This window comes from Oncorhynchus tshawytscha, linkage group LG09 (genome assembly GCF_018296145.1).
Source record: "Oncorhynchus tshawytscha isolate Ot180627B linkage group LG09, Otsh_v2.0, whole genome shotgun sequence".
Lineage (NCBI taxonomy): Eukaryota > Metazoa > Chordata > Actinopteri > Salmoniformes > Salmonidae > Oncorhynchus > Oncorhynchus tshawytscha.
In genome coordinates this window covers 38,018,377-38,038,385 of record NC_056437.1, presented here as the reverse complement: position 1 = coordinate 38,038,385, position 20,009 = coordinate 38,018,377, and the positions used below count along the sequence as shown (strand labels likewise).

At 50.5% G+C, this 20,009-nt stretch overlaps 1 protein-coding gene across 5 annotated transcripts in view; it reads right to left on the bottom strand.

The window, feature by feature from the left end:
• The window catches only part of LOC112257918 (homeobox protein cut-like 1), a 266,499-nt gene that overhangs the window by 21,490 nt on the left and 225,000 nt on the right, over positions 1-20,009 (bottom strand). For 2 of the 5 annotated variants that reach the window (XM_024431855.2, XM_024431857.2), the window contains 5 exons: positions 18,669-18,770; positions 18,122-18,211; positions 17,154-17,659; positions 15,991-16,368; positions 14,126-14,285 (listed from right to left, as the gene is read on the bottom strand). In XM_024431855.2, the coding sequence (XP_024287623.1) occupies positions 14,126-14,285; positions 15,991-16,368; positions 17,154-17,659; positions 18,122-18,211; positions 18,669-18,770 (1,236 nt within the window). The remainder of the gene's footprint in view (positions 1-14,125; positions 14,286-15,990; positions 16,369-17,153; positions 17,660-18,121; positions 18,212-18,668; positions 18,771-20,009) is intronic. The other 3 variants (XM_024431858.2, XM_042326858.1, XM_024431859.2) reach the window with 2 other exon arrangements.

The window sequence follows — 20,009 nt, the reverse complement described above, 5'->3', positions numbered from 1 at the left end:
GTGAAATGTCTGAATAATAGCAGAGAGAATGATTTATTTCATTTTATTTCTTTCACATTCACAGTGGGTCAGAAGTTTACATACACTCAATTAGTATTTGGTAGCGTTGCCTTTAAATTGTTTAACTTGGGTCAAACGTTTTGGGTAGCCTTCCACAAGTTTCCCACAATAAGTCGGGTGAATTTTGGCCCATTCCTCCTGACAGAGCTGGTGTAACTGAGTCAGGTTTGTAGGCCTCCTTGCTCACACACGCCTTTTCAGTTCTGCCCACACATTTTCTATAGGATTGAGGTCAGGGCTTTGTGATGGCCACTCCAATACCTTGACTTTGTTGTCCTTAAGCCATTTTGCTACAACTTTGGAAGTATACTTGGGGTCATTGTCCATTTGGAAGACTCATTTGCGACCAAGCTTCAACTTCCTGACTGATGTCTTGAGATGTTGCTTCAATATCCACATAATTTTCCTCCCTCATAATGCCATCTATTTTGTGAAGTGCACCAGTCCCTCCTGCAGCAAAGCACCCCCACAAATGTGCCTCGCGGTTGGGATGGTATTCTTCGGCTTGCAAGCCTCCCCCTTTTCCCTCCAAACATAACAATGGTCATTATGGCCAAACAGTTCTATCTTTGTTTCATCAGACCAGAGGACATTTCTCCAAAAAGTATGATCGTTGTCCCCATGTGCAGTTGCAAACCGTAGTCTGGCTTTTTTATAGCGGTTTTGGAGCAGTGGCTTCTTCCTTGCTGAGCGGCCTTTCAGGTTATGTCGATTCAGGACTTGTTTTACTGTGGATATAGATACTTTTGTACCTGTTTCCTCCAGCATCTTCACAAGGTCCTTTGTTGTTGTTCTGGGATTGATTTGCACTTTTCACACCAAAGTACGTTCATCTCTAGGAGACAGAACGCGTCTCCTTCCTGAGCGGTATGACGGCTGCGTGGTCCCATGGTGTTTATACTTGCGTACTATTGTTTGTACAGATGAACGTGGTACCTTCAGGCGTTTGGAAATTGCTCCCAAGGATGAACCAGACTTGTGGAGGTCTACAATTTTTTTCTGAGGTCTTGGCTGATTTCTTTTGTTTTTTCCATGATGTCAAGCAAAGAGGCACTGAGTTTGAAGGTAGGCCTTGAAATACATCTACAGGTACACCTCCAATTGACTCAAATGATGTCAATTAGCCTATCAGAAGCTTCTAAAGCCATAACATAATTTTCGGGAATTTTCCAAGCTGTTTAAAAGGCACAGTCAACTTAGTGTATGTAAACTTCTGACCCACTGGAATTGTGATACAGTGAATTATAAGTGAAATAATCTGTCTGTAAACAATTGTTGGAAAAATTACTTGTGTCATGCACAAAGTAGATGTCCCAATCAACATGCCAAAACTATAGTTTGTTAACAAGAAATTTGTGGAGTGGTTGAAAAACGAGTTTTAATGACTCCAACTTAAGTGCATGTAAACTTCCGACTTCAACTGTATATGTGTGTGTGTGTGTGTGATACTAGGACTTTCTCCTGTCCTGCTCTGTGGAGAGGGTAGCGGATAGAGCAGACAGACATAGTTCTATAGTGAGAGGGGTATCCTACACTACATTGTGCCTGGCTGCCAGCACAGCACAAGTCATCAGTTATCCCCAGCCGAGGTCAGGAGGAAGGCTTCAGTTGTTTGCTAAAATGATTACTTATTTTGATGAGTCAGAGTCTCCAAATGAAGCTCCTGCTCTCTCTCTTCCACCATTCTCCCTCCTTCCCTCTCTCTGCCCACCCTGTGTGGCAGGGTGTATGTGTGCGTGTGTGGGGTATGTTTATGATGTGCTGTGTGGTGAATACGCGTATGTGCGGGGTGAGCGTGAGGATGCATGTTATGCGTATTTGTGTGAGGGTATGTGCATGAGCTGTGTGTCTCTGTGTGTGCGCGGCTGGCTGCGGCCCTAAAGTGAGCAGCCGAGGGGAGCCGTCACTAGTGATTACCTCCCTGCCGTGCTGGGGGAAACAGCTGAGGGGGGAGTATGTGGGTGTGTGGAGGAGGGAAGCAGTCAGCTCGCATCTCCCGCCCGGCTTGCTAAACCTACTGGTGACATTTTATCTGGCAGCGTGGCGCGAGGGGGACGAGAGGGGGACAGAGGAGGGAGGGAGGGGACTAGGGATGGGTGGGGTTCTCCACATGACAGGTTGTCCTGTGACATGGTGCCAGTGACCCACAGCCCAGCCATGTCAGTACCGCAGTGGCCCCCAGGGGGACATTGCACTGGGGGAGGGAGGGAGGGAGAGAGGGAGGGGAGGAGAGGAAAGAGGGGGCAATGTTTTCTGCATTCCCTCACAGGGCACTCGGTTTTGTCTTCACGCCAGAAGATGGATTGATAGTAGAGCGGATGAGGGAGAGCGAGAAAGAGAGAGATAGCTGCATCTGGACGTACAGCTGCCTGCTGCTTTTAACTCTGACACTGGTGACACTAAAAATACCTAAAACGGCTTTTAGATAAACACATTACTCCATGACTGGCCCTGTTCAACTGCAACCAAAGGCTTTTAGTTCCAAAGACACTGTACCGTGGCACCAATTTAAATACCAATGTATGCCTACACTAGATATATATATATACACATTTGCATATGCAAATGCAGCACTACATTTCGCCCCAAACTACATTTTTAGATCAAATATCTGTATGAGGTAACACTCAACTTCAATATACGGACAAAGCGTTTGGAAATAACGTTGAACATGCAACACGGTAGTCATATGACCCTTGGTTAGTGTCCGGGATAAAGCAGGCACCGGTATAAACAGTGTGCCTTCATGTTTCCCTTCCCAGTAAATCTATCTGTGTTCCTGACAGAGTGAGGGCATGTTAGCACTGAGGGGAAAGGATGAGCAGAGACATGAGGGGGAAGGGAACACTTCACCTTACACGCACGCACGCACGCACGCACACACACACGCACACACACACACACACTCTCTCAGGGGCACCTGGAGGGTGTGTACTCTGTATGTAGCTTCCACACACCTCTGGGGAGGGCTACTTATAGCTGGGCAAACTGTGCTGTGTTCTAATGAGGGGCAGTGAGGACATTATATGTGCTGGGTGAAGAGCATACACTAACACACTAACATACTCCTACACAATGAGGTATAAACTAATACAATATGGCCTTGTGTTAGTTTTAAAAGCTTTTGATCACTTTTCCCAGCTTTTAGAGGGTACTTTTACAGTGCTCCCACAGTGATTTTACAGTCCATTCCTGAGAATACATTTGGATGAAGTAAATAAACAATGGAGCTGTCTCTCCCTGTTTCTGTTCATTCTCTCCCTCCATCTGGGCTGTCCTATTTAACAGGGCTGTGTGGTCTCCCCTCTGACCGAGCTCAAAGACACAGATTGGGACAAAGTCCTGTGAGAGATGCATTATGGGCTTCTAAAGCCTGGCCCATTACACCGGCTAGTCACATATTCCACCAAATGGGACTTTTTTTAACACACTTTAGGCCCCACTGCCGTGATTGCCTTAGAGAGTGTGTGTTTGTGTGTGAGAATGTGTGTGCGATTAAGTGTTTTGATTGTGTTTGTCTGCGGGTGTATCTATTGGGGAGAGTGTGTGTGTGTGACAGAATACGAATCATTGTTTGGGTTTCTCCTCTGCCTCCCCTGCCCACCTCCACTGCCCTGTCCGCCTGCCCTGCCGTGTCTGCCCTGACTGCCTCCCCTGCCACGTCTGCCTCGACTGCCTCCCCTGCCACGTCTGCCTCCCCTGTCTGCCCCCTGCCCTGTCTGCCCCCCTGCCCTGCCCTGTCTGCCCCCCTGCCCTGCCCTGTCTGCCTCCCCTGCCCTGTCTGCCCCCCCCTGCCCTGCCCTGCCTGCCTCCCCTGCCCTGTCTGCCCCCCTGCCCTGTCTGCCTCCCCTGCCCTGCCCTGTGTACCTCCCCTGCCCTGTCCGCCTCCCCTGCCCTGTCTGCCCCCCTGCCCAATCTGCCTCCCATGCCCTGCCCTGTGTACCTCCCCTGCCCAGTCTGCCTCCCCTTCCCAGTCTGCCTCCCCTGCACAGTCTGCCTCCCCTGCCCTGCCCTGCCCGCCCCCCTGCCCTGCCCAGTCTGCCTCCCCTGCCCTGTCTGCCCTGCACTGTCTGCCACCCCTGCCGTCTGCCTGCCCTGCCCTGCACTGTCTGCCCCCCTGCCCTGTCTGCCCCCTGCCCTGTCTGCCTCCCCTGCCCTGTCTGCCTCCCCTGCCCTGTCTGCCTCCCCTGCCCCGTCTGCCTCCCTGCCCTGCACTGTCTGCCCCCCTGCCCTGCACTGTCTGCCCCCCTGCCCTGCACTGTCTGCCCCCCTGCCCTGCCCTGTCTGCCCCCCTGCCCTGCCCTGTCTGCCTCCTCTGCCCCGCCACCCCTGCCCTGCACTGTCTGCCCCCCTGCCCTGCAGTCTGCAACCCCTGCCCTGCACAGTCTGCCACCCCTGCCCTGTACTGTCTGCCACCCCTGCCCCATCTGCCTCCCCTGCCCCATCTGCCCTGCACTGTCTTCCCCCGTCTGCCTCCCCTGCCCCGTCTGCCTCCCCTGTCCCGTCTGCCCTGCACTGTCTGCCTCCCCTGCCCCGTCTGCCTGCCTCCCCTGCCCCGTCTGCCTGCCTCCCCTGCCCCGTCTGCCTGCCTCCCCTGCCCCGTCTGCCTGCCCCCTGCCCCGTCTGCCTGCCCCCTGCCCCGTCTGCCTGCCTCCCCTGCCCCGTCTGCCTGCCTCCCCTGCCCTGTCTGCCTGCCTCCCCTGCCCTGTCTGCCTGCCCCCTGCCCTGTCTGCCTGCCTCCCCTGCCCTGCACTGTCTGCCACCCCTGCCGTCTGCCTGCCCTGCCCTGCACTGTCTGCCTCCCCTGCCCCGTCTGCCTCCCCTGCCCTGCCTGTCTGCCCCCCTGCCTTGCACTGTCTGCCCCCCTGCCCTGCACTGTCTGCCTCCCCTGCCCTGCACTGTCTGCCTCCCCTGCCCCGTCTGCCCCCCTGTCCTGCACTGTCTGCCACCCCTGCCCTGCACTGTCTACCACCCCTGCCCTGCACTGTCTGCCACCCCTGCCCTGTACTGTCTGCCACCCCTGCCCCGTCTGCCTCCCCTGCCCCCCTGCCCTGCACTGTCTGTCCCGTCTGCCTCCCCTGTCCCGTCTGCCCTGCACTGTCTGCCTCCCCTCCCCTGCCCCGCCCCGTCTGCCTCCCCTGCCCCGCCCCGTCTGCCTCCCCCCGTCTGCCTGCCTCCCCTGCCCCGCCCCGTCTGCCTGCCTGCCTCCCCTGCCCCGTCTGCCTGCCTCCCCTGCCCCTGCACTGTCTACCACCCCTGCCCTGCACTGTCTGCCACCCCTGCCCTGTACTGTCTGCCACCCCTGCCCTGCCCAGTCTGCCTCCCCTGCCCTGTCTGCCCCCCTGCCCTGCACTGTCTGCCACCCCTGCCTGCCCTGCCCTGCACTGTCTGCCACCCCTGCCCAGTCTGCCTCCCCTTCCCAGTCTGCCTCCCCTGCCCAGTCTGCCTCCCCTGCCTGCCCGCCCCCTGCCCAGTCTGCCTCCCCTGCCCTGTCTGCCACCCCTGCCGTCTGCCTGCCCTGCCCTGCCCTGCACTGTCTGCCCCCCTGCCCTGTCTGCCTCCCCTGCCCTGTCTGCCTCCCCTGCCCCGTCTGCCTCCCCTGCCCTGCACTGTCTGCCCCCCTGCCCTGCACTGTCTGCCTCCTCTGCCCCGTCTGCCCGCCCTGCCCTGCACTGTCTGCCACCCCTGCCCTGTACTGTCTGCCACCCCTGCCCCATCTGCCTCCCCTGCCCCATCTGCCTCCCCTTCCCCGTCTGCCCTGCACTGTCTGCCCCGTCTGCCTCCCCTGCCCCCCTGTCCCGTCTGCCCTGCACTGTCTGCCTCCCCTGCCCCGCCCGCCTCCCCTGCCCCGTCTGCCTGCCTCCCCTGCCCCGTCTGCCTGCCTCCCCTGCCCCGTCTGCCTGCCCCCTGCCCCGTCTGCCTGCCCCCCTGCCCCGTCTGCCTGCCTCCCCTGCCCCGTCTGTCTGCCTCCCCTGCCCTCTGCCTGCCCCCTGCCCTGTCTGCCTGCCTCCCCTGCCCTGCAATGTCTGCCCCCCCTGCCCTGTCTGCCTCCCCTGCCCTGCCCTGTCTGCCTCCCCTGCCCTGCACTGTCTGCCTCCCCTGCCCTGCACTGTCTGCCTCCCCTGCCCTGCACTGTCTGCCCCCCTGCCCTGCACTGTCTGCCACCCCTGCCCTGCACTGTCTGCCACCCCTGCCCTGTACTGTCTGCCACCCCTGCCCTGTACTGTCTGCCACCCCTGCCCCGTCTGCCTCCCCTGCCCTGCACTGTCTGCCCCGTCTGCCTCCCCTGTCCCGTCTGCCCTGCACTGTCTGCCTCCCCTCCCCTGCCCCGCCCCGTCTGCCTCCCCTGCCCCGCCCCGCTGCCTGCCTCCTCTGCCCCGTCTGCCTGCCTCCCCTGCCCCTGCACTGTCTGCCACCCCTGCCCTGTACTGTCTGCCACCCCTGCCCCGTCTGCCTCCCCTGCCCCCCTGCCCTGCCTGCCCCGTCTGCCTCCCCTGTCCCGTCTGCCCTGCACTGTCTGCCTCCCCTCCCCTGCCCCGCCCCGTCTGCCTCCCCTGCCCCGCCCCGTCTGCCTCCCCTGCCCCGCCCCGTCTGCCTGCCTCCCCTGCCCCGTCTGCCTGCCTCCCCTGCCCTGTCTGCCTGCCTCCCCTGCCCCGTCTGCCTCCCTGCCCTGTCTGCCTGCCCCCTGCACCGTCTGCCTGCCTCCCCTGCCCTGTCTGCCTGCCCCCTGCCCCGTCTGCCTCCCCTGCCCTGTCTGCCTGCCCTGCTCCATATATAACAAGTGTCCCATTAAACCCCATCCCAAGAACATCATGTACTTTGACATTTTCTGGCCAGCCCTGGATTAAGCAGACAGACATGTAAATGTCAGCTTGCCTATCTAATCTACGGGCCCATTTTAAAAGCCATTAATTTCTGATCTTCTCTCCCTCCCTCTCTCTCTCTCTCTCTCTCTTTCCCTTTCTCCCTCCCTGTGTTCCCGATCTCCCTCTCTGGTTCTAAAGTCATCTCTTTAATCTATACATTGTCGTGGCTAATTTGTGGTGAAAATGATGGAGAAAGGATACTTAATGTAGGACAGCCAGTAAATGTAATTCATCATGCCTCCGCCCCGGTGCCGACAGAGAGGGGTGTGTGTGTATATATGGAAGAGGTGGGGGTGATGTAGCCCTGCACAGCAGATAGGCTGTGTGTGTGTGTGTTTATAAGTGGGTGTGCGTGCGCGTCTGCGAGGGGGTCTGTCTGGGAGGAGAGAGTGTAGAGGGGGGGGTGTCTGTCTGGGAGGATAGAGCGTAGAGGAGTGAGGGGGGGCTCAAAGTAATTATCATACATCAGTGTTCTGATGCTGTAATTGATTACAACAGCTGCGGGAGGCCCTCGGGAGAGAGAGCGCCAACTCCCCCACAATGCCCTCCCTCCTCATCCTGATCCCCCCATCCCCCTTTGCCTCCCCCTCATCCCTGGCCTGTGTGTGTTTGTCATCGAGCTGCTTCCCCTTCTCTCATCTAGAAGGTGTGACAGCTCTGGAAACGGGGCATGGTGCTCCCTCACATTAGACGCTCATTAAGAGGCGTGGCTGACTATCCTCTGGTGCCACTTCATCACCACAAATGAGCTGACGTCAGCTTAGCTAGCGCTGGCACGCTATAAAAAGATCAACCTTTACCAGATCCAGAGTGTATGAAGTGCGTACATGCTGGTGGTGCATATGTGGATGGAATGGAAATATTTATCCATTTTGTGTATCTATAGATGTATCAGTGTGAGGTATGGTTCTACAGATACTGTGGATTGGTGGTGCAGTGTATGGTATTTTTCTAAGATTGGGTAAATTAAGTCCGGTTTAGTCAAAGTCCAAAAACCACTCACTGTCAGTCATTATCGCGGCTATGATATGTTTTTACACACACACACACACACACACACACACACACACACACACACACACACACACACACACACACACACACACACACACACACACACACACAGGCTGGCTAAGCTCATGTCGCGTCCGCTCGCCGTCATGTGGAGCGGGTCGCTGTGTGTTGCTCAGCAGAGAGCTGCCATGACGACTCCAGATCTACCCAGACACACTGGGCACTGCAGCATTCTGGGAAAGTAATCTCACTGTCTCTCTGGAAGACTCCCCGAGGTGAGACCGGCCAGACAAAACAGCAACGGTTGGGAAAAGAGCTCGCAAGTTCAAAAGAGGCTTAGATATTGAACGGAAAGAGTTCTCTCTTTTATTTACCAACACTTCAAACACTTTCTTCATTGCCTCCTAACCTAGTTTGAAAAGCCACGAAGACTTTGCATAAAAAAAGCTCATCATCTTCGTTAAAAACCCCAGTGCCATTTTAACTGATCTACCTCGGGTCGGCGATGCAAAAGAGGCCCCAAATTTGATTAGACAGTAGCTTTATTCGCATCAACCTGGGGACAATAACAACACCAACATGGTGGCTGGCAACAACAATGTCCTTGTGTCTTCCTGGCTGTCTTTTAGCATTCATCACTTCCCTAGCGCCCCCTCTTTAATTAGCTAGTCATAATTAGAATCCCTGTGGTCGCTAGCTCCAGCTCCGACCAGTCGGGACTCACTAGCTCAGACGGGACGGCGGCGTTACCCATAAACCCCCTCACCCTAGGACATACGTTATCACGCTTTGGCTAATGAGAAATTAGTGGAGGCCACAGGCCTTTAATTTCAATGGTGTTGCTAAGTCTTGCACTAGTCCTTTTAATGTTGTATCGAAATGAGACGGTTTATTGAATCTAGATGAAATTATTTATTCTGTTTGATAAAGATGAATTTTAGGTTAGTTTTAAAGAATCTGGGTAAGAGGCATCGGTTTCTTTCAGTTCTGAAAGCAGATAACCAATCAGATAATGGTTCCTGGGACAGTTTTTTTAATAGAAATTGAGACTGGGAACAAGGAGAGTTTGAGAGCGAGTTAGAAAGGCAACAGAGAAAGCGTACGGTATGTGGTGTGTGTGCGTGTACAGTATGTATGCGAGTAGGTATGTGGTGTGTGTGTGTGCACAGTATGTATGCGAGTAGGTATGTGTGTGTGTGCACAGTATGTATGCGAGTAGGTATGTGTGTGTGTGTGCGTGTACAGTATGTATGCGAGTAGGTATGTGTGTGTGTGTGCGTGTACAGTATGTATGCGAGTAGGTATGTGTGTGTGTGCGTGTACAGTATGTATGCGAGTAGGTATGTGTGTGTGTGCACAGTATGTATGCGAGTAGGTATGTGTGTGTGTGCGTGTACAGTATGTATGCGAGTAGGTATGTGTGTGTGTGTGCGTGTACAGTATGTATGCGAGTAGGTATGTGTGTGCGTGCGTGTACAGTATGTATGCGAGTAGGTATGTGTGTGCGTGCGTGTACAGTATGTATGCGAGTAGGTGTGTGTGTGTGTGTGCGTGTACAGTATGTATGCGAGTAGGTATGTGTGTGTGACAGTGGTGTCAGGAGGTGGACACAGACAGATGACTGTGGTGGAGACCTGACGGACAAGTTCACACACACCCCTGGCTGATGGATGAGTCCCTCTCTGTGCTTAAGCCCAATGCTCCAGACAGAGAATAAAAGCTAGAAAAGATTTTCATTTCAATACAAGGACAGCAGCCGGGGAGAATTTAATCGGTGGGCAAGGACAGAGGCTCTCCCTGCTCTCAGCGGCCATCAATCAGATCCCACACTGGGACACACACACAGGCTACGAAGCGACTGTGAGCGAAGAGTCAAATATTCCTAACATTTCCACAGCCTAATTGTAGCCTAACCAATATCCTAATGGAGATTCAACGAAAAGAAAAGTCTGACATTGACATCAAGGGTGGGTGGCATTTTTTGTATTCAAATTTATTGGAAAGGCTGCTAAACTATTTCCACCTGGCCTACAGCGTTGTGGCGTACTTACAGTACAATGGCCTTTCACGCCGTGCTCCACCAGACGCTTCTTTAGATTGTTATTATCTGTTCGGTGACATTACACAAGTAAATGGAATAAATAAAACAAATTCATTAAATAGATTATGTCTTGAAAATATGTGAAACCTTTTTTTGAGTTGTATGTTATCTGTGCTACGTAGCCGAGGCTATATGACAGTGCCATCAACTTGTTTACTTAGCAGACATCACTTGCTGCCTATATTCAGGCAACACATATATTTTAAGAAAATCATGGAATATAAATTAACATTTTAAATTCACTTAGAATAAAAACCTTAGCGTAACAATTTTACTAAGTAATATGCCACAGTAAAGTTACAGCTTCTTCTGACCAAGTAGAAACAAAAAAAACAGTGTATTTTTTGGGTGTGCGTGCAGGACAGAGGAATAGCAATTCTTACACTATTGTTTTTATCACCCTCTTCCTCTTCATTCAGTTAATTCAAATTCAATTGTGAAGTCGTGGACAATTCTAAGTTTCTATTTGGTTTATATCGCCCATTCATTCAGTGAGAGATACCGTAGCGAGACCAACACTTTACACTGTACCCAAAAGCATAATAGCGCTCTAACTCCCTCTTGTGGTGGTCTGGAGCAATGAAGCAGTGATGCAGGGTACCGTACTAAACCACAAATTACCTTTAAGTCCCGCGGCATCATCTCAAAACGTAGTTGAGGAACCACTGTTCATTCAGGAACCACTGTAGGTGGATGTATGCACACACACACAGGCATGAAGAACCACTGTTCATTCAGGAACCACTGTAGGTGGATGTATGCACACACACAGGCATGAAGAACCACTGTTCATTCAGGAACCACTGTAGGTGGATGTATGCACACACACAGGCATGAAGAACCACTGTTCATTCAGGAACCACTGTAGGTGGATGTATGCACACACACAGGCATGAAGAACCACTGTTCATTCAGGAACCACTGTAGGTGGATGTATGCACACACACAGGCATGAAGAACCACTGTTCATTCAGGAACCACTGTAGGTGGATGTATGCACACACACAGGCATGAAGAACCACTGTTCATTCAGGAACCACTGTAGGTGGATGTATGCACACACACAGGCATGAAGAACCACTGTTCATTCAGGAACCACTGTAGGTGGATGTATGCACACACACGGGCATGAACGCAGACACACGCATATGAAAGTATTCATACCCCATGACTTATTCCACATTTAGTTGTGTTACAGCCTGATTTCAAACTGTATTCAATTGTTTTCTTTTCTCAACCATCTACACACAATATCCCATAATTTTCCATAATGAATTAAAATTTTGCAAATGTATTGAAAATGAAATACAGAAATATCTAATTCACACACCTGAGTCAATACTTTGTAGAAGCACCTTTGGTAGCGATGACAGTTGTGAGACTTTCTGTTTAAGTCTCTAAGAGTTTTTCACATCTGGATTGTGCAACATTTACCCATTACTCTTAAAAGAAATATGTGCAAATGTTCTGCAAACCTTATTAACATAGGTATTCAGACCTTTTGCGATGAGACTCAAAATTGAGCTCAGGTGCTTCCTGTTTCCATTGATCATCCTTGAGATGTTTCTACAACTTGATTGGAGTCCACCTGTGGTAAATTCAATTGATTGGACATGATTTGGAAAGGCACACCTGTCTAAATAAGGTCCTACAGTTGACAGTGTATGTCAGAACAAAAACCAAGCCATGAGGTTGAAGGACTAGTCTGTAGAGCTTCGAGACAGGATTGTGTCTCGTCACGGTATCTCTGTGCATTCAAATTGCCATCGAAAAAATGCAATTGTGTTTGTTGTCTGTAGCTTATGCCTACCCCATACCATAAACCCAACATGGGGCACTCTATTCACAACGTTGACATCAGCAAACTGCTCGCCCACACGAAGCCGTACACGTGGTCTGCGGTTGTGAGGCCGGATGGACAGTGGCTTATGGTAGAGAAATTAACATTCAATTTTCTGCCAACTGCTCGGCTGGACATTCCTGTAGTCAGCATGCCAACTGCACTCTCCCTCAAAACTTGATACATTAGTGGCATTGTGTTGTGTGACAAAACTGCACATTTTAGTGTCCTTTTATTGTCCCCAGCACAAGGTGCACCTGTGTAATGATCATGCTGTTTAATCAGCTTCTTGATATGGTACACCTGTCAGGTGGATGGATTATCTTGGCAAAGGAGAAATGCTCACTAACAGGAATGTAAACAAATGTGTGCACAATATTCTTGAGAAATAATATTTTTGTTCCGATTAAACATTTCTGGGATCTTTTATTTCAGCTCATGAAACATGGGACCAACACTTTACATGTTGTGTTAATATTTTTGTTCTGTATACTTTAGTTTCTTGTTGCAAACAGGACGCATGTTTTGGATTTTTCTTATTCTGTACAGGCTTCCTTCTTCTGTGTACACATGTACCTTGTGGTCGGCCCTGTAGGTGCAGTACGTTCTAGCAGTGTGTGTATGCCTGGTGTGCATGTCCAGTGTGTGTGTTTACCTTGTGGTCGGCCCTGTAGGTGCAGTACGTTCTAGCAGTGTGTGTGTATGCCTGGTGTGCATGTCCAGTGTGTGTGTGTTTACCTTGTGGCTGGCCCTGTAGGTGCAGTACGTTCTAGCAGTGTGTGTGTATGCCTGGTGTGCATGTTCAGTGTGTGTGTGTTTACCTTGTGGCTGGCCCTGTAGGTGCAGGATGTTCTAGCAGTGTGTGTGTATGCCTGGTGTGCATGTCCAGTGTGTGTGTGTTTACCTTGTGGCTGGCCCTGTAGGTGCAGTATGTTCTAGCAGTGTGTGTGTATGCCTGGTGTGCATGTCCAGTGTGTGTGTGTTTACCTTATGGCTGGCCCTGTAGGTGCAGTATGTTCTAGCAGTGTGTGTGTGTATGCCTGGTGTGCATGTCCAGTGTGTGTGTGTTTACCTTGTGGCTGGCCCTGTAGGTGCAGTATGTTCTAGCAGTGTGTGTGTATGCCTGGTGTGCATGTCCAGTGTGTGTGTGTTTACCTTGTGGCTGGCCCTGTAGGTGCAGTATGTTCTAGCAGTGTGTGTGTGTGTATGCCTGGTGTGCATGTCCAGTGTGTGTGTGTTTACCTTGTGGCTGGCCCTTTAGGTGCAGTATGTTCTAGCAGTGTGTGTGTATGCCTGGTGTGCATGTTCAGTGTGTGTGTGTTTACCTTGTGGCTGGCCCTGTAGGTGCAGTATGTTCTAGCAGTGTGTGTGTATGCCTGGTGTGCATGTCCAGTGTGTGTGTGTTTACCTTGTGGCTGGCCCTTTAGGTGCAGTATGTTCTAGCAGTGTGTGTGTATGCCTGGTGTGCATGTCCAGTGTGTGTGTGTTTACCTTGTGGCTGGCCCTGTAGGTGCAGTATGTTCTAGCAGTGTGTGTGTGTGTATGCCTGGTGTGCATGTCCAGTGTGTGTGTGTTTACCTTGTGGCTGGCCCTTTAGGTGCAGTATGTTCTAGCAGTGTGTGTGTATGCCTGGTGTGCATGTTCAGTGTGTGTGTGTTTACCTTGTGGCTGGCCCTGTAGGTGCAGTATGTTCTAGCAGTATGTGTGTATGCCTGGTGTGCATGTCCAGTGTGTGTGTGTTTACCTTGTGGCTGGCCCTTTAGGTGCAGTATGTTCTAGCAGTGTGTGTGTATGCCTGGTGTGCATGTCCAGTGTGTGTGTGTTTACCTTGTGGCTGGCCCTGTAGGTGCAGTACGTTCTAGCAGTGTGTGTGTATGCCTGGTGTGCATGTCCAGTGTGTGTGTGTTTACCTTGTGGCTGGCCCTGTAGGTGCAGTACGTTCTAGCAGTGTGTGTGTGTATGCCTGGTGTGCATGTCCAGTGTGTGTGTGTTTACCTTGTGGCTGGCCCTGTAGGTGCAGTATGTTCTAGCAGTGTGTGTATGCCTGGTGTGCATGTCCAGTGTGTGTGTGTGTTTACCTTGTGGCTGGCCCTGTAGGTGCAGTATGTTCTAGCAGTGTGTGTGTATGCCTGGTGTGCATGTCCAGTGTGTGTGTGTTTACCTTGTGGCTGGCCCTGTAGGTGCAGTATGTTCTAGCAGTGTGTGTGTATGCCTGGTGTGCATGTCCAGTGTGTGTGTGTTTACCTTGTGGCTGGCCCTGTAAGGGCAGGACATTCTGGCCCAGCTCTCCGTTGAGCCAGAGCTGCATGCGGATGAAGGGCTCTCGGCCCTTCTGGGTCAGCTTGCTCCAGGGCTTGGGCCTGGACAGCATGTCGCTCACACTGCCCTGAGACAGGCCCAGCACCTGTAACACGCACGCACACACAGACAGACACACATACGTCAGTCAATAAATATTTTTATATATCTGAGCACGCCATCACAGTAAAACAACACTAATGTGTAAGTACACTGCTCAGAACACATGCCAGATTAAAGCATAATATTAGCTACAGTAATCAAACAAAAGGATAGAGTTAAAAAGAAAGCTGAAACAATTGTCCTTACTATACATTGCATATCGACAATTGGTCAATTCCATGCCAGCATGGCCCGAAAATATCTTCCTTCTGGAAATTCTCACATAGAAACTTTATTGGGATGAAGGATGTTTTTATACGCTTTTTACATATGTAACAGCATTTTTGAGAAAATCATGATGAAAGTGGTAAGACCCAATGATCCGTGAACCGTACATGACATAGACAACCCCTTGGTGTCAACATACTCCTAATAGTGAGCGCTAAATTATGGAATATTGCTACATTCTGAAATACAATGTTACTCATGAATTTATCCAACATTAAAACTATAAATATGAATATCTCAAAAGCACCCTTTTTTTTGTTGACTTTCTTCATTTTTATGCATATTGTATTAAACAATATAATCTACAAGTACATCACATTTCCAGAGTGGGCTTTCTGCTACTTTTAAAGTTATGATACATTTTATCACCACCACCAAAACAGTGAATGGGAAAATGGGTTCAAAGCCAACTCCCTCTGCTGGTGATTTGCTGAATGTGCAATCCTACAGGAGGGCTGTGATTGGTTAATGACCTATAATGTAATTTCTACATATAAAATGGGTCATATCATTAACAGTAACAGAGAGTCACTCTGGAAATTAAATGTGTTTGAAGAGTATATTGTTTGAATAAATTCATGTGATACATTTTATTTCATATATAGACATACTGCATACTTGAGAGCACACTACAAGAAGTATAATGACACCAATATGTTGTCTGTATCATGTACGATTTCAATGATCAAAGGGTCTAGGAGGCATGTACATGTCTAAAAAAGGCCTAGAATAGCCTCTCAACTTTCGTCATGATTTCTCCCCCAAAAATGGTGATACAAATGTAAAACACATGTTAAACACCCCCCCCCAAAATGAAGTTATTATCTGAGAATTGCCAGAACAATCTGTGATACCAAAAATATTTTCGGGACATGCTGGCATGTAATCACCCAATTACAAACACTCATGCACTGAGATCATGCACTTATTCCTTCAAACCACTGAGATCTGTACTGTACACCCTGACACCATCTGCTTTAGTTTGTACCAACAGGGTGTATAAAGAAGTTTTTGTTGGTGGAATCCTGGTTGGCAGCCCAATGCTATTAACTAGCTGAGTGCTGAGAGAGACACAGGCTTAGATGTGTTTTAAATGGATGTGACAACTGAAGCTTAGAGGATCACATACGTTTTATGTCAAAGGTGACGGTTTCCTGTTTACACACAAATCTATTTACACACGTATGAATGGATTCATTAAGCAAACACACTATAACACAGAGCTGAGGTAGCATAGGACACCCAGTTTTGAAATGTGCTGACTGAGGGTGGAGGGCAGTTGGGTGGAAATGACAGGAAGGGAGAGAGGCAAGTGGAGCAGTATTACAGGGGGGGATGTGAGTTGACGCGAAACTGGCGTAGGATGGGTATATCAGGCAGTATAAGGACATGGGTATGGGGCGGTAGGGTGTCTTGCACACCTTCTCTCCAAAGATGCGCTGGCAGATGCCGTTCTTGGCCAGCTTGTCTTTGACCTGCTGCGTGAGCTCGGCCGTGTCCACCTCTTGGTACATGTAGAACTCGTACTGCTCAGGAGTGAGCGGCGCCACCACAGGCTTGGCTTGTTTAGCTGTGGGGGTCAACAGGGACCCCAGAGGCCCCAAGTTTAGGGGAGAGAGACTGCTCTGGGGTGTGTCGGCGCGGCTGGGCCCCTGGGTTTTGGTGCCCCCGCCATGCTCAGAGCTGGCCTGGGAGTACGGGGACTCGGCCCGGGGCCAGTCCTTCCAGTAGTCCAAGGAGGAGATGGAGACGGAGGAGGGTGCCAGCACCGAGGATGAGCCGGCCAGCCGGGGAGGCTTCTGGCGGAGACACAGAGAGGCACAGTCAGTGGGGAAGTGGGGATGGGGCTGGCCACTAAAGGCTAACAGCTAATTGCTAATGGCACAGTCACTGTGGAGGTAGGGCGCTAACCTCTAACGCTAACGTCAAGCTGTCGCCGGCTATGAATAGGCATGAGTGGAAGGTAGGTGGCTTCTCTTCCCCATATAAAGAAGTAGGACACAGCCACTGTCATTGAATGGATCCAGGGAGGGTATGTGGAGCAGAAGATAGGGGGGAGAGAGTATGGCGATGATTTCAATGTTGTGAAGAAACGTAGCTCCCATGAGTTGCTGGGTTAGGCCATGTTCTGCCTCTGAGAGCTGCGAGCCTAATATCCGGTTTGTGGTGTTGACATAGACCTCACACACAGATACGCACTCCGAGCACCTCGTCCTGAGTGGAGCAGCTGCACGCTACAGATGAACATAGACAATGGCCCTCTGTCTTCTAATACCACTTTCCAGATACATTTCAGTTGCACAAGGGCTGTGTCAGAAGCTGATTTGAGTGATGGCAACCAACAAAAACGACAGTAGTGCATAACAAATCTCAGCAGTTTAAGGAGAAGTAGCTAATAACTTACACGAACAGCATGTATATGTTCCATCAGAGGGAATGAGCCTTGTGTGTAGAACAGTGATGAGTTATAATGATATGACACATTCTCAAAACATTTTGAACATTGTGGCTGGCCCACTGTGGTTCGGAGGTGAGAGAGAGGTCATGAAGGCAGAGAGTGTGTGTGGTATTAATGTTATTGTACCTCCTTGTTGTCCTCCTGACTACGCACATCGTCATTCAGGCTTGCCGTGGCTCCCTGCCCCCCGGGGTGCATACTGCTCCACCATTGATCCCTCCAGGAGCCTCGCCCCTGCTTGGTCCCACCATCCATTAGCAACCCTCCTCCTCCCCCGCCTTCTCCCACCACTTCTCCTGCCTCCTTCTTCACCATGGCAGAGTGGAAATCCAGGAGGGAGGAGGGAGAGGAGGTTGGGGGGATGGAGGGCTTCTTGAGGGAGAGGGCCAGGGGCGAGTAGGAGGCCGGGAGGATTGGCGCGCCCAGGAGTTTGGGGGAGAGCAGGGCCAGGTCGGAGGGGCCCATGGAGGATGCCTTGAGGATGGGCTCTAGGGCGGCCTGCTGGGCCTCCATCTCTCTCCTTGCCTGCTCTAGGATGGAGCGGATGGTCTCGTCTGAGCTGGAGGATCCACCTGAGCCGATACCACCTCCACCACCACCAATGCTGGACGAGGGAGGGGGCTGGGACGAGTCTACAGCAGGGAGAGACAGAGAGGATAGACATCATCAGACAAGGCTACGAACGCCATCTGCACTCAAACTCAAATGACGCTCCATGGCCACACTGTTTGAAGTAGAGAAGAATTATGTGAGGTTTGGGATTTTTTGTTTGATGTCTGAAGTTCAAAACAAAAGGAAAACGTAACATTTGAAAATAAGTGATTTCTTATAAACATATTCTAAGTGCTTGATAATTTATACAATAACAGTCCATCACTTAAGAATTTCAATACAGCCACATTTGTCTTTCTAATGTGTTTGAGGCTAAAATAACTGCTCCCTAGTAGAACCATATCCCTTAGATTTAAGACATGGACGGTCAAGGAAATGTATTCTCCCTCCCTGACAGAAAAAGGTGGTCTTGCAGTCTGTACTTGGCTTGTATATTCCCGGTGTGGGGCCACACAGTGTGTAAGGTTAAATCCATTCCTCACCAAGTCTGAGACTTTGTGCATATTTTGCAAAATAGTTGCCCATGCCTCGGGGGTAACCTGTCTGTCGTCGCTGTCTGTCCTCCACACCATCTGTAGTGGGTGGCACGGCGTCAAGAGGGGGTTAGCACGAGGGACATCTCTTAGACATTCTAAAGGCAGTGTATGGGGCAGTCACTAGCACGGTTTGGCATTAGTTATGGCATTGGTAATTTCAGAATAATTGTATGACCAATAAGATACAAATGGGGAAAGCTTGAGTCAACCACATCACATCCTACTGTATGTTCATCCACTTCACGGGCTGTATGAGGTCAAAACCCTGGGAAGGAAACTCTTTATACTGTAAATGCCCAGCATCCCTATAATTTCTGTTCAAGGGGCATGCAGTGTGGTATGACGGTTGGGGGTCAGACAAGAAGCATCAGGCAACTATACAGCAGGGTTGAAGTTGGGTTGAGGTAAATTATTTTAGCTCTATCAATAGATAGAAAATCTAAGCAGCTCCTGCTGTAGAGTCGTGTCCCTCAGAGAGAGAGCAGCCACTCACCAGCCTTCTGAACCTGCAGCTCTCTCTTGGCCTGTTCCAGGATGGACTTGATGGCCTCATCTGAGCCACTCTCCGAGGTGCGGATCCGCGTGGTGATGTTACCTAGGGAAGTGCAAAAAAGGTCAGGGGTCAATGGACTGTACCAAAGGGAGGGATGGCAGGAGGCAACGGGGGTGATAAAATCTTTGGGCAATTAATATACAGTACCTTCGGAAGGTATTCAGACCCCTTGACTTTTCCCACATTTTGTTACATTACATTAGTTACATTATTTTTAGATTTTAAAAAATGTAATAAATCCTCAGCAATCTACACACACTACCCCATAATGACAAAGCGAAAACAAGCTTAGACGTTTTTGCAAATGTATTAAAAATAAAAAAACAGAAATACATTATTTACATAAGTATTCAGCCCCTTTGCTATGAGACTAGATATTGAGCTCAGATGCACCCTGTTTCCATTGATCATCCTTGAGAGGTTTCTACAACTTGATTGGAATGGACCTGTTGTAAATGTAATTGATTGGACATGATTTGGAAAGGCACACACCTGTCTATATAAAGTCCCACAGTTGACAGTGCATGTCAGAGAAAGAAAACCAAGCCACGAGGTCGAAGGAATTGTCCGTAGACCTCCAAGACAGGATTGTGTCGAGACACAGATCCGGGGAAGGATACCAAAACATTTATGCCGCATTAAAGGTCCCCAAGAACACAGTCCATCATTCTTAAATGGAAGAAGTTTAGAACCACCAAGACTTCCTAGAGCTGGCCGCCCGGCCAAACTGAGCAATCAAGGGAGAAGGGTCTTGGTAAGGGAGGTGACCAAGAACCCGATGGTCACTCAGACAGAGCTCCAGTGTTCCTCTGTGGAGATGGGAGAACATTCCAGAAGGACAACCATCTCTGCAACACTCCACCAATCAGGTCTTTATGGTAGAGTGGCCAGACGGAAGCCACTCCTCAGTAAAAGGCACATGAAAGACCGCTTGGAGTTTGCCAAAAGACTCAAAAACAAGATTCTCTGGTCTGATGAAACCAAGATTGAACTCTATGCCTGAATTCCAAGCATCACGCCTGGAGGAAACCTGGCACCATCCCTATGGTGAAGCATGGTGGTGGCAGCATCATGCTGTGGGAATGTTTTTAAGCGGCAGGGACTGGGAGACTAGTCAGGATCGAGGCAGAGAGATCCTTGATGAAATCTACTACAGAGCGCTCAGGACCTCAGACTCAGGTGAAGGTTCACTTTCCAACAGGATAATGACACTAAGTACACAGCCAAGACAACGCAGGAGTGGCTTCGAGAAAAGTCTCTGAATGTCCTTGAGTGGCCCAG